Source organism: Schistocerca gregaria, chromosome 3, assembly GCF_023897955.1.
Source record: "Schistocerca gregaria isolate iqSchGreg1 chromosome 3, iqSchGreg1.2, whole genome shotgun sequence".
Taxonomy (NCBI): Eukaryota; Metazoa; Arthropoda; class Insecta; order Orthoptera; family Acrididae; genus Schistocerca; species Schistocerca gregaria.
This window is the reverse complement of record NC_064922.1, coordinates 202,960,468-202,979,065: the sequence shown is the minus strand read 5'-3', so window position 1 is coordinate 202,979,065 and position 18,598 is coordinate 202,960,468. Positions and strand designations below refer to the sequence as shown.

At 42.1% G+C, this 18,598-nt stretch overlaps 1 protein-coding gene across 2 annotated transcripts in view; it reads right to left on the bottom strand.

Annotated features, from left to right (window-relative positions):
- LOC126353797 (uncharacterized) overlaps positions 1-18,598 on the bottom strand; it is a 114,814-nt gene that overhangs the window by 44,043 nt on the left and 52,173 nt on the right. For both annotated transcript variants that reach the window (XR_007565207.1, XM_050002892.1), the window contains exons 3-4: positions 5,821-5,940; positions 1,806-1,946 (exon numbers count right to left, since the gene is read on the bottom strand). Coding sequence is in view for 1 of the 2 variants with exons in the window: in XM_050002892.1 (XP_049858849.1) it covers positions 1,806-1,946; positions 5,821-5,940 (261 nt within the window). In the remaining variant the exon portion in view is untranslated. The remainder of the gene's footprint in view (positions 1-1,805; positions 1,947-5,820; positions 5,941-18,598) is intronic.

Here is an 18,598-nt window from a genome sequence, read left to right as displayed (position 1 = left end):
TTACACACACAGCAAAAAAGAAACCTATTGGGCCATGATAAATGACTCATCCCAAGTCATTCAGATACTAATTCACCAACAAACACTGACACCTGATACCTTCCGACCTACCGTAGGACCCAGCCTAAGCAACAGATCATGTCATCACCACAAACTTCGTTCGAAAAATAATAAAAATTACATTGAATAAATATTCTCAGTGTTGTGTTTATGGTGGTAAAACACAACACATCACGTGTCCTGTGCTGCGATTGGCCGATAGAAGCAAACCGATTTGGCATGATGCTGATTTATACCTCTGTGTACTGAAGGGCTGTACTGGATGATTTTCACATGTATAGTTGTGTGCTACAAAAACAGGCATTAAACTGATTAACCACATTAAAGTTCTCTCCAAACAATATAGTTTCTGGTATGTTTGTTGTGCAAAAATATCAGGAAATCTCATGTCAATGAATAAAACATTACCTGTTTTCAAGTTACAAGCAAAAACTGCCTTATTTATGGAGATTAAGTCAGTAAGCTTTTGAGACATATGAAGGCAAAAATACTTAAAGCAGAGATGTAAACAATTACCACATTAAGCTGCACCTTCCAATTAGGTTGACAACCCTCATGGTCATGTATGCAAACATTAAGTCTGTGTACATGCAACAACCATGAGACGATAATGAATCCTACTAACGTTGACATGGAAAGATTCTATTATATGCACCTAGACTGATGGGTCTCAGCCATTTCAGATACCCTGTAAGGATGTAAATCCCTTCAAAATTTAGTGCAAAAGCAACTTTCTATTTCAGCAGGATACATGCACACTGTAAAAATCTGTTGTGATGAAGGCAGTTTGTCTTCTGTGTTTAAATTTGACTCTGGCTGTTTCCACACTACAATGGAGTATTGTCAGATTGGTGGCATAATGTCTCAGAAGACAACTTTAAAGATAGGATAATGCTGTCTTTTGGAAACTTTCAATGGTGTTTGGTTGCAAAGACAATTTTACTTTAACTGATTGGATTTAATAGGTCCAATATAAATTATTTATTTTTTAATAATGTAAAGAAAATGATCTGTGATGACAAAAAATATAAAGCAATTGATAGGTGCAGCTTCATTTTCAACACAACACTGACAAACAATGAAATAAGGTAAAAATAGGAACATATGGTTCATCAAAAACAAGCCTTCAGAAACTAACACCACTACAGCTAAAAAATATTGCCGCAACTAGCAGCAAATAACACTGAAGTTGACATAAAATAACACCAAAACTGGGGAAAAAATTACGAGCACATGTGGGGCACGAGGGGGCCAGGGGGAAATAAAAGATGAACAAAAAAAAGCACCAAAATCGGCCATAAAATAAAACAATTATTTCTTGTCCCTATTGCTAACTTTGTTATAATGCAGCAGCATCTATTTTGTTATAGCACACTGGGTGATAACATCCCATCAAATCATTGTGCGCAAATCGAGCAATCATATGATCAGGAACACTACATAAGATAATGTGATTGCATTCCATTAAACTGTTAATATGTGGTTATATCATACAATATGACAAACTTTATTAAAATTTATTTCCTGTCATGCTTCAAAGTGTGTTAAAATGGTGATTAGCACAAAGGACACAGAAAATTATAGATAGCACGCATGCATAGAGCCATACAGTATGCTTCATAATTTTTTTTTTACATTAAGCTGTGTGTGTGTGTGTGTGTGTGTGTGTGTGTGTGTGTGTGTGTGTGTAAGTAAGGGGGGAGAGGGGAGTAAAGAAAAATATATACCGAAGAAAGAAGACTGACCTTGAAGATCTCACCAAGAGTAAAATACTGCTGCCAAGCATTTTTATCTGGAGGCTGCACTTCCAGTGACCTCCTCGTCAAGTAAATGGCATCATCAAGGTACTGCAGATTAAACAGCACCCGTGCCAAATTAAGCAGCACCTGTAAATAGAGAATAATTACAAATAATGAAATCTGAGAACTAATTATGTTACAGCCTATATGGCAGAACTAATATATATTTCAGGAAGAAAACTATTAATACTATCGAGCCCTCAAAGATAACCCATCAGTTGGCCTAGGTGAGACATATTGGTCACTTGCTGAAAGGAACTGAAGAACTGTGTCCCACAACTGAGCTTTGATCATTCCAATTTCCGGATGAGACAGTATCAGTTGAGTGCTACAGTTATCTATTCAACACCTGATAGTAATTACTCACCATGCACTGGAAAAAATACTCCTTCAGAGGAATAGACTTTTGTGGAAAAATTGTACCTCAAAGATTGAACACTGTAAAATTCGTGAACAGAGGTCATAATACAGACTGTAACACTTCTGCATTTAGGTTAAGAAACTTCAATAATAAACTATTACATCTTAGCAAATACTGTCTAGACTGAACATGGCATCCCAGAGCAAAACCATTTAGTAAACCACGGAACAGCAGAAGTCTTCAGTTTAATGGTCTGATGATGTGTATTGGGCAAGCAGTATTAAGTGACAAGATAGAGATTTTGCTGCAGCCTCTGGGTCATTGCTCTCACATCAGAATGGTTAAGTGGGCAGAGGCCCACATGTTGCCAAGGTGGTTTCAACTGTGCTGCAGAAGTTTCACTAGGAACACCACGCAATTTCCATGATTTTGGTAGCCTGAAGAAAGACGTTCATCACTACTGATACATTTTAGATGAAGAGGTGCTTGCCTGGGTACAATCATGGTACAATAGGGAATCACATACATTTTTTCCATGAAGGCACTGACCGTCTTGTCTCATAGCGGAATGTATTAGAAGTTATGGCGATTACTTTTGAAATATTACACAGTTTGTCTATTTTTTTCCACCTGCCTCGTTTTCATCAGACTGCCTCTAATATAAATGAAACATGTTCACTGCTAACCAACCAGTCACTGTGTTGGTATATAATAATCATTTGTGAACTGAAGTACTGTCTCCTTTTTTACCCAAGAACAGACTCAAGGGGGCAAGAGTTCAATTAAATGATCAGTGACGGAGACTCACAAGTCAAGTTTCTGAGCATACAGAGATGTTGAGTTTAGAGGTGATGTCATAGGACCAGCTGGTGAGTTTAGAGTGAGTGTACTGAGTTTGTTTCTGATCTCTAATCACTATGTGGGTTCCTCGTAATGACTGTAGACATAACAATATTCCTTTAGTTTTTTAATTGATTTGTGTTTAAAATTAAAAACTCATTACAAGGTAATTCTTTACAAAGAAAGCCAAATGTTCTGAAAGGTCTGTAATAACTTCTTCCAGAATGAGATATTCACTCTGCAGTGGAGTGTGCACTGATATGAAACTTCCTAACTGATTAAAACTGTGTGCCGGACCGAGACTCGAACTCGGGACCTTTGCCTTTCGCGGGCAAGTGCTCTACCCACTGAGCTACCCAAGCATGACTCACGCCCGGTCGTCACAGCTTTACTTCTGCCAGTATCTCGTCTCCTACCTTCCAAACTTTACAGAAGCTCTCCTGCGAACCTTGCAGAACTAGTACACCTGAAAGAAAGGATACTGCGGAGACATGACTTAGCCACAGCCTGGGGGATGTTTCCAGAATGAGAAGGTAGGAGACGAGATACTGGCAGAAGTAAAGCTGTGACGACCGGGTGCGAGTCGTGCTTCGGTAGCTCAGTTGGTAGAGCACTTGCCCGCGAAAGGCAAAGGTCCCGAGTTCGAGTCTTGGTCGGGCACACAGTTTTAATCTGCCAGGAAGTTTCATACTTCTTGTTCCATAACTCTAGCTTGTAAGTTTTCCATTGACACACAACTCCTCCACTCAGCAATGACACGACTGCACATGTAGGGATGAGGAAGGCTGATGCAGTACACAGCAAACATGCCTGACTTGTCAGTAACTCTCCACATGCACTGGTGGTCAACAGGGGGCACAACCCTCCCATGTCATGGTAAAAAGAGAAGGGTGTTCTGCAGGTACAACAGCTGGATTCAACTTTCTGATAACCTGCAGGGTACTCTAGGAGACAGTGGAGTACAATGTTGATCATCAGCTAATCAGTGAATGTTGCCCAGTGTTCATATTCGTGCTATTTCCACTAATCTCTGTCCGTCTCTGTAGCTGATTGGTCAACATGGATGGCTGCAATGCAGAGGACCTGGATTTGATTCCTGGTCCTGCCAATGATTTGATGGAGTACGCAGTATGGGGGGCTAGTACGGAGTGCACTCACATTCAAACCTCCAGGTGTCAGACACTCAGATCAGTAACAAACGTTGCAGGTCAATTGAGTATCAACCAAAACTCTAATTTAGTTTGTACTATGTGCTGTCATCGAGCAGAATGGGCATAAATGTTAATTAAAAGCAACATCAGAACTACAGGGCAAATCAAAAGCATGGCTGTGTGCAACTAACCCATGTTGCTTGCCTGGGGAACTGGTATAGTGATAGATCCTCCTACAGGATCAAATCGGAATAACTTTTTCTTCTGCATTATACTGGAAAGTGTCATATGAGACAACATGTTTATAACATGTAAACGGCCTGTTTGGAGTTTACAGCAATGTTCTCTTGGCAGTCTGCTTGCGTGTCGTTTCTTTGGCAGTAGTAAACCTATAGAGTGAATTTGTAGTTTCACAGAATATACAACCAGAAGAGAAAAAAATAAAGAAACAATTGAATCACACATGTGGAAGTAATAGTAATAATAATAATAATAACAACAAACAAAATAATGAAAATGATAAGTAGGCTGCCAAAAGAAAATTGCCACAGACTAAAAAAGTCCTTTTACATTTCAGGAAAATCTTCTTCCATATAACAGTTTCACACATAAACAGTTAAACAAAATTGTCATCAACTGGGTTTGGAAGTGGAACCTCTGGTATGATGGCTGAATGGTCTACCTTGAGATCTACAATACAGTCACTCACAGATACACTTTTACTGTGCTCCGAAGTTCTTGTGATATTTTTAATTACTGTTTATGCACATTCTACTGGATGACAGCACACAGCATGAACTATATCGATGTTTTGGTTCGTACTCTATCAACATAAAATGTTTAGTAATGATCCGAGTGTCTGACATCTGGAGGTTTGGGTGTCAGTTTCATTATGCCAACTGAGGAGCAACTCGAATGAGAAGTAGCAGTTCCATGATCTGGAAAGTTGGCAACACAACCAGGAGAACAGAGTGTTCGCCACATGCCCCTCTAAACTACATCCTCACAGCTCCGCAAGGTAGAGAACTACAAGGCAGGCAGTCTACATCCCTTGGGCTTTCAAAGCCTGGAGGAAGAGCTTGTTACCACTAATATTTCAAACTGAATGAATGAACACTCACAAATCACTTTCACTGGTAATATGCATTACCTTACTGCTGATCACCCTGTGCAACTTCACCATTCAGGTTCTTTGGATACCAACTTTCAACACTAGTTGTTCCAAATGCCAGAGATGAAAACTGGCTCTTCATCATGTGTGTGGCTTTTATAATCTGACTTGTCACGTTCATATCAGAGACTGTACAATTTTTTTTTCAACATCTGAATATTCTCAAAAGCTGTGAATATTGACAAACTAAATTTCCCTGCTTGTGTTAACTAAAGTGAATCTTATGCATTCTCCTGTACTTCACATTGAGAAAGGTTGTGTGACATGAGGAGCACGCATCATCATTTGATGCCCATCTCCAAACCAATGAGTCAAAAGATAGCAAAAAATTACCTGTCTTCGAGGCATAACACCCCCTTATGCGACTAGCAAGGGTTAAAGTGCACACTACATACACAAGTATTTTTAAACCATTTAAAGTGAAACTATCATTCTTACCTCCGCATTATGTGGTGAGACTGCTAGGGCCCTTCTAAAGCACTCTATAGACTTTTGTGCATCACCTTTAATTCTCCAGAAGTTGCCTATCTGGTTGTAAAGTTGTACAGACTTTGGTTTCTGAAACCGTACAAAAACATTGAGCACACTGATTCTACCCAGGCAATCTGTCATTCATAATTATGACAACTGGTTACCCAGCATTGCTCGGTTACTTCTGTGTCTGAACCTTATATTAAATAGGAAAAGGTAAATATATATACACAACAAAAAACGAACTCTGTGTGTTTAAATGTTTCTAAAAGTATAAATACGTTACACAAATTATACATGAAAATGATTTACAAATTCATTGTAACATTAATTTTAATCAAAACTTTATCAGATACTGCTACAACAAGAACAAACACAATTTCTGGAACATAGTACTTTACAGAGCAACACATAAGATACAATGAAGTACAGGTTGTGCATAACACTGAACACATTGAATGGACAACAGTAACACATGTTACAGAATAGGCTGAGCACTCGTTTGCAATCGCTTAGATAATACTGTTTCTTTGGTGGCTACCAGAGCGTGCCAGGGGCCAGATCCAGGTGGCCTCTGTAAGTGGGCCTGTGAACTGTATGGATATATGATCTCTGAACTCGCACGCCTCATTAGTGAAGGTACGTCACACACAATATTCCACACCTACACTTACACCCACCTGTGTAGGTAACTTATTATAATGGAAATCACCAGTAACATTAACAACACTGATTTAAAATTAACATAGGGTAGTCAATTACTTTTGTCTGCCATCTCTAACACCCTCTCTAATCCCTGCCTCTAGATGTGTTAGAGGTGTTGGCTTCAATGTTTGCATCTCTTTATTAGCTATATCTGTCTCACTTTTACAGTTTCAATGGACATATTAATTACAGTCACTGCATGATATCTGAGCTGATTAGCTCATGATTCATATAACATATTTTAATGTAGCCAATGTAATGGCATTATTTCTGAAGAAGATATTCATAGGAGTATTAGAATCTAGGTCCAGTTTGTTTATTTAAACTTCTGGCAACAGACTGGCTGTTCATTGTACAAATGCTGATATCCCAATATGATGTTTGTGTACACGTTTCATAGGGGAAACACTGCTGCTGCTTGTAGAGAATATGACTGACCATTTTCTAACGCCAGAGTACCAGATTCAATTGTGTTTATTCATGTTTTCATGAAACTGCAGAGACTGATCTAGTGCCCTGCAGTAAGATTTCATCTGAAAGTGCAAATGAACAAGGTGTGGATGAAGCAGAGGGCATTATTAAGTCCTTCAAAGAGTACACACACACACACACACACACACACACACACACACACACACACACACACACACACACTTCCTCCGAATTCTTATAAATTATGGGGAGGGGGCATTGAGCTCTGATGCCACGTTCAATCACATTCCATATCTGACAAGTTGAGGGGTTAGCACATCAACTGGAACACACTACTGTGTTCCTCAACCACTCCATCACCCTCCTGCATTGTGACATGGCTCATTATCCAGTGTCAATGGTCATATGCCCATTTCAGTTGTAGTTGCTGATGTCGCGATGTTAACACTGGCAAACGCATGGATTATCAGTTGCAGAGGACCATTGTTAGGAGTGTTCAGACACACTTTTACTCTGCCCAGCATTAAGGTCTGGTGTTAGGTTCTGTCACAGTTTGCCTCCTGTCCTGTTTTGCCAGTCTGCCTGGCCTATGACATCTGTAATGAGGCATGGCTGCCTAACCTCATGATGTCTGCACGTGGTTTCACCACATGTTGAAAACATTCACCACAGCATTCCTCTAACACCCAAAGAGTCATGCAGCTTCCAAAATGCTCATGCTGAGCCTCCAGCCCACCACTATCTGCGCTCAGGCTTATTTTTACTACTTGATATTAGATGTAGAATAAATTAGTATCTGTATTGTTTGTTCATGAACAGTATTTGTTCCTGTATCCACTGAAGAACCACACAGTGTACAAATCAAATCATAATGTCTGACCAGTGACGAAGGACATGAACAGACAAAGTAGCTCTTTAGTAACTTTTTCAATAGTTCCACTTTGTGCATAGCCATAGAAATTCAAACCAAACCTCTCAGCTGTGTCTCACTGGCCTCTGCTTGGCATTATAGCACTCTTGGTCTATCTCCTGGGCATCAATAGTCTGTATGCAAGCCAGCTGCCTTGCTTCTTTGGTCCCAGTGATTGTGTTTCACATATTCATTCTGGGTATCATCCAGTTCACAAAGAAACAGTATATCCAGCATCATTTCGGCCTCTTGACCATGGTGCAAAAAGAATGCTGTAAAGTTTGTACTGTACTGCTCGGCTGTGTTGCATGCAAATGTTATGAAGGGCAGTATTGTATCACAATCTCTCTGACATCAATGTACGAGGGTGTACTGAAAAGTAATGCCTCCGAATTTTTTATTCTCTTCTTAATTTCAGTTGAGGTATTAAATGTCACACACTTCACTCTGTTCACTTTCCTGCTTTGCTGATGCAGGTTGTAACAGATGGTTCTGAATTATTGTGTGTAATATGGAGGTGTGTAACGTAACTGGCTGTTCCAGCTCGTGGGCTCCGTTGTGAGCTGCAGAGCGCTCCTTGCTCCAGGGAGCCGTGTCGCTCGCTGTGACCAGTCAAGTGGGCCACCACGCCAGCACATGGCACGGCTGGCTGAGGCAGGCGGCAAGGCAAGCGTTTTGATGTGCCAGCTGCGTCTTACAAGATCGACAACCTCATACTCTTAGCTGCTAAGACGTGGTGACGTGCTACACAAGGAAATACAATGTTCAGGAAATAAATAAGAAACAACTGTTTTACAAGAAACTGCATACTAAATTTATTGGGCCTCTGTAGCTTGGCATTTTCTTTTCATTACAAGATCGGAAATAAGCGTCAAAGTGTTCGCAGAATTAATGCGGAGGATGGCGTTCATTGTTGCATCCTGAAGAAAGGATCGTTCCTTACTTTTTACTCTTTTCATTGCTGAGAAAAGCTGCTCACAACAATACGTAGATCCAAAAATGCACATGATCTGAGCGGCATTGTTCTGAAGCCTGGGAAATGTTTTTTGCTGTAATGAACGATACCATTGTGACAAATCCAATGGGTTGTAGTACCTCTCTTTCAACAAAGTCGAATTTTGCACATCAATACTCTCCAATTGAAGTGACGATGGCAAGTCATCGGGGGAAACTGAAAAAAGAATGCTGAACACCTTAAGTTCAATTTCCAAACTGGTGAGGTCTCGGAATCGTGTTTCAAACGACGTGATGAGCTGCTTTAACTGTGCTTGGTAACCGCCGAAAGTAGTTCCTATGGGTAGTTTTAAAGAAGCAAGGCGATTGAAGAACGTTAAATGTCCATTACTCATATGCCTCTCAAATAAACTTAACTTTTCCATGAATGCTTTGATCTGGTCGTGCGTGTCAACGATTAGCTACCCTTTGCCCTGCAGTAACAGATTTATATTATTCTGAGGCATAGTTATGTCAGCTAGGAACGCCAGGTCTGACATTCATTTTATATCTTTCAGACAATGCATTTCTTCCCCTTTCATTTCGAGAAAGAATGATATTTCCTCACGAATGGCAAAGAAAACATCAAGAACTTTTTCCCGATTCAGCCAACGAACTGTACTGTGGTAAGGTATATCATCATACTCCGCTTCCATATCTTTGTTGCATGTTTTGATATCCTCCATATTATGAAACCGTTTTTTAAACTTTCGTCTCCTCGTACCTATGTAGTTCTTAAGTTCTCTGCGTGCAACGCCTTCTACCCGATCGTAGTGCGCTGCATGAAGATGTGTATAACGTCGTCGTATATGGTACCTCTTCGCAGAATTAGATACTTCATGACATACAAGACACTGCGGACGACCATCCCTCTCAATGAATAGAAAGGTATCCTCCAACAGAGGTACAGGGCTCCCGCGGCTAGTCATAGCTGCCACTGAACACGGATTATTGTGACAGTTGCGGCTGCATGCAGCCAGGGAGCAGTGAGTTCGCTTTTCCCCTCCACGCAGGCTCCGAGCTGCCGCAGTGAGCGCTCCGGCTCCCTGTAGCTCGGTTGGAACAGTCTGCTCTATACAGTCCCTATTTGGCCCCATCTCATTTTGTCTGTTTCCAAAACTTAGAGAACATCTTCAAGGTTTTCACTATGATAGTGATGAAGCAGTGCAAGCAGAGGTGAGGTTGTGGCTCTGTCAAAATAGCCAAATATTCTACAGTGATGATATAAACAAACTGGTTTTTCATTAGGAGAAATGTGTTCACGGTCAGGGTGACTATGTTGAGAAATAAATATGTGGACGTGAAGAATAAAGACATATAATGTTAAAGTTTGTTTTGTTTAGAACACTTTAAAAGTTTTCACATAAAGAATACTTTTCAGCATGCCCTCGTACATCGTGAGCATATCTGCCAACACCTTATTAGAGCATTCTGCAAGGCCCTTCATCTGTGGGTGGTAGGCAGATCTCATCCTGCAGGTGATGTCACAACATAAAATTACCTCTTATACTAGCCATGCCTAGGAAAGTTTTCCACAATCATAGATCATCACACATGGTACTCAAAATAATACCTTCTACCACGAACTTTGCAATTTTCAGTGCTTTTGTAGAAAGCACAGTTTGGTGACAGTGTAACGGGTCAGGAAATCAGTGCACACTATTATCCATCGATTCTCGTTTGCAGACTTCAAGATTACAATTCAGTGGAGTAGCACTGCTGGAAGCAGAATTGGTTCCACATGCCTCAGAAATGAGTGAGGAATGTGCTTCCATCACTGGCATTCCTTACAAATGGCTCACATAGTGTGTAATGGATCGGTAGAGACATGGCCAGTGATACCTGTATCCAATGGCATCTTGTGTCTTCATGAATTCCACGCAACCAAATGTAGGAGTGTGGCAAAAATACTTCAGGATACCTGGCTGTAGATAAGCTGAGATGATTAACACCCATTTCCACCAAACTGGAACATTGTCCCTTTTATACAATGTTCCATATATTAATAGGAATTATCCTTTGGTTGACTGCATCTTCTTCAAGGCTTTCATTGTTTTCAGCAGCACTTGATCTCCCTCCATTTAGCAGTAATTTCATTCATGCACTGATAACTGAGATTTTATCTATGCTGCTCTGTTCCACCAAAGGATTCCTTAGAAAGACAGTTAGCATCCTTCTGTCTGGATCTGGCTTCTGCCTAATAAATATGACTGGAACTTGTTGATGGCCCAAACACCTGCAAGGCACTCTTTTTCAGGTGTAGGGTAGTTTCTCCTGGATTTGGAAAGTACTCTGAATGCATAAACTAGCATCTTTTCAGCAACTTCCTGAATTTGCCCTGTATCTACACTCCTGGAAATTGAAATAAGAACACCACGAATTCATTGTCCCAGGAAGGGGAAACTTTATTGACACATTCCTGGGGTCAGATATATCACATGATCACACTGACAGAACCACAGGCACATAGACACAGGCAACAGAGCATGCACAATGTCGGCACTAGTATAGTGTATATCCACCTTTCGCAGCAATGCAGGCTGCTATTCTCCCATGGAGACGATCGTAGAGATGCTGGATGTAGTCCTGTGGAACGGCTTGCCATGCCATTTCCACCTGGCGCCTCAATTGGACCAGCGTTCGTGCTGGACGTGCAGACCGCGTGAGACGACGCTTCATCCAGTCCCAAACATGCTCAATGGGGGACAGATCCGGAGATCTTGCTGGCCAGGGTAGTTGACTTACACCTTCTAGAGCACGTTGGGTGGCACGGGATACATGCGGACGTGCATTGTCCTGTTGGAACAGCAAGTTCCCTTGCCGGCCTAGTAATGATAGAACGATGGGTTCGATGACGGTTTGGATGTACCGTGCACTATTCAGTGTTCCCTCGACGATCACCAGAGGTGTAAGGCCAGTGTAGGAGATCGCTCCCCACACCATGATGCCGGGTGTTAGCCCTGTGTGCCTCGGTCGTATGCAGTCCTGATTGTGGCGCTCACCTGCATGGCGCCAAACACGCATACGACCATCATTGGCACCAAGGCAGAAGCGACTCTCATCGCTGAAGACGACACGTCTCCATTCGTCCCTCCATTCACGCCTGTCGCGACACCACTGGAGGCGGGCTGCACGATGTTGGGGCGTGAGCGGAAGACGGCCTAACAGTGTGCGGGACCGTAGCCCAGCTTCATGGAGACGGTTGCGAATGGTCCTTGCCGATACCCCAGGAGCAACAGTGTCCCTAATTTGCTGGGAAGTGGCGGTGCGGTCCCCTACGGCACTGCGTAGGATCCTACGGTCTTGGCGTGCATCCGTGCGTCGCTGCGGTCCGGTCCCAGGTCGACGGGCACGTGCACCTTCCGCCGACCACTGGCGACAACATCGATGTACTGTGGAGACCTCACGCCCCACGTGTTGAGCAATTCGGCAGTACGTCCACCTGGCCTCCCGCATGCCCACTATATGCCCTCGCTCAAAGTCCGTCAACTGCACATACGGTTCACATCCACGCTGTCGCGGCATGCTACCAGTGTTAAAGACTGCGATGGAGCTCCGTATGCCACGGCAAACTGGCTGACACTGACGGCGGCGGTGCACAAATGCTGCGCAGCTAGCGCCATTTGACGGCCAACACCGCGGTTTCTGGTGTGTCCGCTGTGCCGTGCGTGTGATCATTGCTTGTACAGCCCTCTCGCAGTGTCCGGAGCAAGTATGGTGGGTCTGACACACCGGTGTCAATGTGTTCTTTTTTCCATTTCCAGGAGTGTACATCTGTACCATAACCAGTAACAGCAGTGTGAAATTTTGTCTCATCATTCTGGTTGTACAGTATTAGGACTGAAGATGTTAGTGCTTCCTTTATGACAAGGAAAGATCTTTCTTACGCTTCATTCCAGAAAAATCTGGGCTCTCCTTATGGTAGTTCTTGTGTGGAATGTGCCTCGATATAGAATTCCTTTCTGAATCACTGGTAGTATGAGCACATTCTGAGAAAACTACCCACATCATGAATGTTCTGTGGAGTAAGAAAATGCGTTATTGTTCTTGTCTCCTCTGGACTGGGATGGACTTCACTGCCATTACTAGGTGCCCCAAGATTTTTATTTCTGGAGTGACAAAGAGCCTTTTTTCAGATTAATCCAGAGGCCTGCAATCTGAACACACTTCTACATAGTTGTCAAGTGGGTTAGACGTTATTCAAATGTCTTTTTGACAACATCACCCAGGTAGCAAAGACACACTGCCCATTTAAGTTGTTGAAGCAGGTTGTCCATTATATGATCGAAAGTGGTTGGACTATTACTCAGATCTAACGGAATAACTTCAAACTCAGAGGCCATCAAGTCTTATGAATGCAGTCTCTTCCTGGTTAGACTACATCCACAGTTGAGAAATATTTTGCTCCTCTTAAGCAGTCTGGAGTGTCATCAATGTGTGGCAATGGGTGGACAGCTTTTAACACAATTTAATTCAGCGATCAATAGTCAATGCAGAAATGCCATGTGCTGTCCTACTTATTCACAAGGGTTGCAGGAAAGGACCGAGGACACTTTGGAGGTTGAAGGATATCTTGCAGCAGCTGGTCCACTTCCTCCTGGATTATCCATTGTTCAGTAGGCAACATCCTTTACAAGCACTGGCTGATTGATGGATGATCCTCATTACTGATACGCAATATCATATACTTCGCAAAAAAACGCTTGGTCTATCTTTTCTCCACTCCGGATCTGAAAGTATCTGCAAATTGGCACTCGCCACTGTTGCTCTTTGGTCAGATCAGATCATATTGTCAGTTCAATAGTAGCTTCCTCTCCTACATTGTCTGCAGTGGAAGTGGAGCACAATTCTTCTTTGATTGCACTAAGCTGTTGTTCCTGGCCTGGCTTGGCTACCCTATGTGCACACCTTTAGTGATGATTAGTGGCTGGTCGTGACAGTTGTCCACCTACAATGCCTATGATCATTGCTGGAATATAGATTTCTTTTGTGAGTGTTGCTTTTTGGAATTTATGAATGTTTCACAGTTTAGATGAACATTTCAATTGATGACTGGAATGTGTGTTGCTGATGATGGCAGGATAACATCTTCAACAGCAATCAATCATCCAGAGCAATCTTTGTTATGTGTCCTTGTTGGAATATCTTCATCAATCTAGAGCTCTGATCCATCATAACATCTGGTCGCTAGTGATGCCTCAAGTAGTCTCATCAGAGAATAAAATTTGACTACAATCTGGTAAAATGAATAAAATTTGACTACAATCTGGTAAAATGGCAAATCGCTAGTGATGCCTGCAAGTAGTCTCATCAGAGAATAAAATTTGACTACAATCTGGTAAAATGGCAAATGTGAAGGGCTGTGTTCTTTCATTGATAGCCTTGCAATACATTTTTCCTGTCAGCTAGACATTTCCCATTTGTGATGTACAGTACAATCGATGTGGTGGCCACATCTCCATAAATAATTACCACACTTAATTTTCCTGAATTGGGGAATGGGGAATGGTTACGACTTCTTGGAAAGCAATGTTGTCCTGGGTAAGAAGATGGGCTCGATCCCACAAGTCAGCTACAGTCACCTGCAACTTACAGGTATGAACGGAACTGTTATGATGGCTAACATCTGGGAGTGTGGTAGTTGTCGAAAACTCATCATCTTTCTATGCAGTAACACGAGTGCAAGGTGTCAATAGTGGAAACACACCTGCATGTTGGTCTCTGTCCTCTGAATACCTGTTCTTATGTGGGGCATTGTACTTGGTGGAGGAGTTAATTGTACCTATGTTGGTTGAGTGCTGGGTTGTTGCTTAACAGCTATGGAATAAGTCCGAGTTTGTCTACTTCATTCTTCCTGGAGGCATAGATTGGTGCTAGAAGATCAGCAGACCTCTTCTTCACTACTCTCTACTGCCTCCTGATGAGTGGGGTTGACATTTGTGGTTCTTATCTCTTGCTTAATCTTGTTCCATAGATAGCTGCATCTCTTTTCTTCACCATCTGGCGTAGGAGGAAGGTGATGTTTTGGTGGTCTTCGAGAACTGCTGTAGTGACACATTCAGGAGTCAAACACTTCTTTAGAACTACGCTGCCTCTCATAGATGTGCCGATACACTGTAAAACTGAAAGAACACATTTGCCAAACACATCATGTCATCCCACTTAATGTATTTGGCAATTCGGTTGAATTCTTTCAGTAATTTTGTCAGATCCTGACCAGTGAATCTGAAAAACACAGAGGGATGTCTGATGTGTAGTTGACTTGCTGCTGTTCTGGAATCCAATGGCTTGCTGAATGTACAGTCCTAGATAACTACATATTGTTTGTATTCCAGTTGTGTCTGTATAAGCAACAGCTTTCACAAGCCAGAGTGATGTAGATGTTTTGAAGTACTTGGTGCATCCTCACAGTCTACATCTACATCCATACTCCGCAAGCCACCTGATGGTGTGTGGCGGAGGGTACCTTGAGTACCTCTATCAGTTCTCCCCTCTATTCCAGTCTCGTATTGTTCGTGGAAAGAAGGATTGTCGGTATGCTTCTGTGTAGGCTCTAATCTCTCTGATTTTATCCTCATAGTCTCTTTGCGAGATATATGTAGGAGGGAGCAATATACGCCTTGCGGAAGTCAAGAAACATGGCATCTACCTGTGAACCTGTGTCTATGGCCCTCAAGTCTCGTGGACGAATAGTGCGAGCTGGGTTTCACACGACCATCTTTTTAGAAACCCATGCTGATTCCTACAGACTAGATTTCTAGTCTCCAGAAAAGTCATTATACTCTAGCATAATACATGTTCCAAAATTCTACAACTGATCGACGTTAGCGATATAGATCTATAGTTCTGCACATCTGTTCGACGTCCCTTCTTGAAAACAGGGATGACCTGTGCCCTTTTCCAATCCTTTGGAACGCTATGCTCTTCTACAGACCTACGGTACACCACTGCAAGAAGGGGGCAAGTTCCTTCGCGTACTCTTGTGTAAAATCAAACTGGTATCCCATCAGGTCCAGTGGCCTTTCCTCTTTTGAGCGATTTTAATTGTTTCTCTATCCCTCTGTCGTATACTTCGATATCACAGTAACAAACTTAACTCTGAATCTGAAAGCAGGGTTGTCAATGAAGTGCAACACTTAGCACCGATGCATGTTTATTACAAACACCAACATACTGCACACCAGAACAGAACAGAACTCCTATAAAGAGTGTGCTGCTATTTATGCTGACATTGAATATTCCTGAACGTACAAACATTACATAGATAGGAAAATTGGAGAACCTTCCAGAATTGACAAATACCAAGTAACAACAATAGTATTCGGGTTTGAACTGAGGACTTGCAACATGTCAGCCAGTGATGGCTCTGAGCACTATGGGACCTAACATCTGCGGTCATCAGTCCCCTAGAACTTAGAACTACTTAAACCTAACTAACCTAAGAACATCACACAACACCCAGTCATGTCAGCCAGTGATAACCACACGGCTACGCTACACTGCATGCAGTACAGCTTACAGCGACTGTCTAAAAAGAAAACACCACTGACACAATGATGAACCAAAATGAAAGTGTTAGCTTCCTAAAAGAAGTCCTAAATTTGCTTAATGTTCTGAGAATGCCCTCACAAAAAAGCTTCTAAATGACATCAGAGGAACTTCATCACAGATTAAAATTGTGTATTAGACTAGGATTCATACCTAGAACCTTTGCATACCACAGTAAAGGTCCCAGGTTCAAGCCTCAGTCCGGCATTCAGTTTTAATCTGCCAGGACATTTCATATAAACCAGTACACACTCTAATGCAGACTGAAAATTCATAAAATCGTAAATACTAAATGTAAAAGGAAAAACAAATCAGTATTTGTAACACAAATTCTAATAATTTCAACTAACCTACCATTCTAATTTAAAATACTCTAATTTCTGATAAGATTAGTGTACAATATGAATATCAATGAAGCACATGGAAAATATTCAAATATTTCAGAGTGATTTTTAAAAGAATGGCATTCTTCACACAGATAACTAAATGTAGCATGTATGTGTATTGGGGAATCACAAAACTTACTTGTCATAGCATTCCAAACCTAAATATCAAATACAGTTTATAAGAACATACACTGAATAAGTTAGGTTCCATGCAAATGAGATAATTAGTTCAACACTTTTTCCCCAATTGCTAAAGAAATGGGGAAAAAAGAGACTAGGCATAGCAGGTCTCTTCAGGTAGTATAATACAAAAACAGTTTAGTTTTGGGTTGAGCAAGAAGTGCAGCACAGATCACTCTAGATTAATTCTAAGGAGATAAAAGTAAATTACATTAGTCAGAAGATATTATATCCAGAATGCAGAATGACATGTTTTTCATGAGAAGACAAACTCCAAACTAATTTGTCAGAAGACAGAAAGAAATATTTGTAATGATGGGAAAGGCCAGTGGAAAAGAAAGGGGCGGGGTGGTCAGTTGGTTGGGTGGTTTACAAGAAGGGGGGGGGGGGGGAAGAGAGACCAAACTGTGAGGTCATCAGCCCCTTGTTCCCAGTAGAACAATTACCCGAGGGGAAAAAGAAAACAAGGAAGACGTACCACACAATAACAGGAGAAAGAAAGAAAGAATCAGAAGAATGACAGAAGGACAACAAACACTACAATGGACAAAACAGGACAAGGAAACCACAGAGACACACAAGAAACTGGGAGAAGAGACGAAAAACAAGAAAGCAGATTACCATGGCTGGCTGACCATGAGAATAAAAAAGGAGAAGCCAGCCACTCAGGAACACATTAAAAACTCCACCCTAAAAGCCCTAGGGTGGAGGACACACAGGGACAAAGGCCATGCACTAAAACTCAGATCAAATGATAAAACCCACCCTCACGAATAAAACATGAAAACTAAAGTTGCTGTTGAGTCATTCTTGTCCAACATTAAAGGTATTTATTTTATTTAATCTTATGGCTAGAGCCTCCCCATCGAGCAGACCGTTCAGCGGGTGCCCGTCATTCAATTTGACACCACTTCGATGAGGATGATAGGATGATGATGAGGACAGCACAACACCCAGTCCCTGGCCGGAGAAAATTCCCCGACCCAGCTGGAAATCAAACCTGGGCCCAGAAGATTGACAATCTGTCATGCTGACCATTCAGCTACCGGCGGTGGACAACACCAATGCTGGGAAAATTAAAAGTCCGCTGTAGAGTGGCTAAAAATGGACAGTCCAGTAATGAGGTGCAAGACTGTGATTTGGGAGCCAGCGTGGCACTGAGATGAGTCCTCGTGACCGAGGAGGTAACCATGTGAGTCGCATATGGCCAATGCGGAGCTGCCAATTGTCTCCCAAAGCCAAAAAACCTTGCGGCATAAGACAGAGCGCAGGTCAGTTTCAGAGATACCTATCTCCAGGAGCAGTTTCCGCGTACCCTGTTTTGCAGCCTGTCAGCATGTTCATTGCCTTGGATTCCGATGTGTCCTGCGGTCCGTACAAACACCACTGAATGACTGGAGCATTCCAGGGCAGAGACGGACTCCTGGATGTTCGCTACCAGAGGATGGTGAGGGGAGCACTGGTCAATAGCATGTAAGCTGCTCAGGGAGTCAGAACAGAGACAAAACGACTCATCATAACAGAAATGGATGTACTGAAGTGCACAAGATGTGGCCACAAGCTCTGCAGTGAATACAGTGCAGCCAGTGGA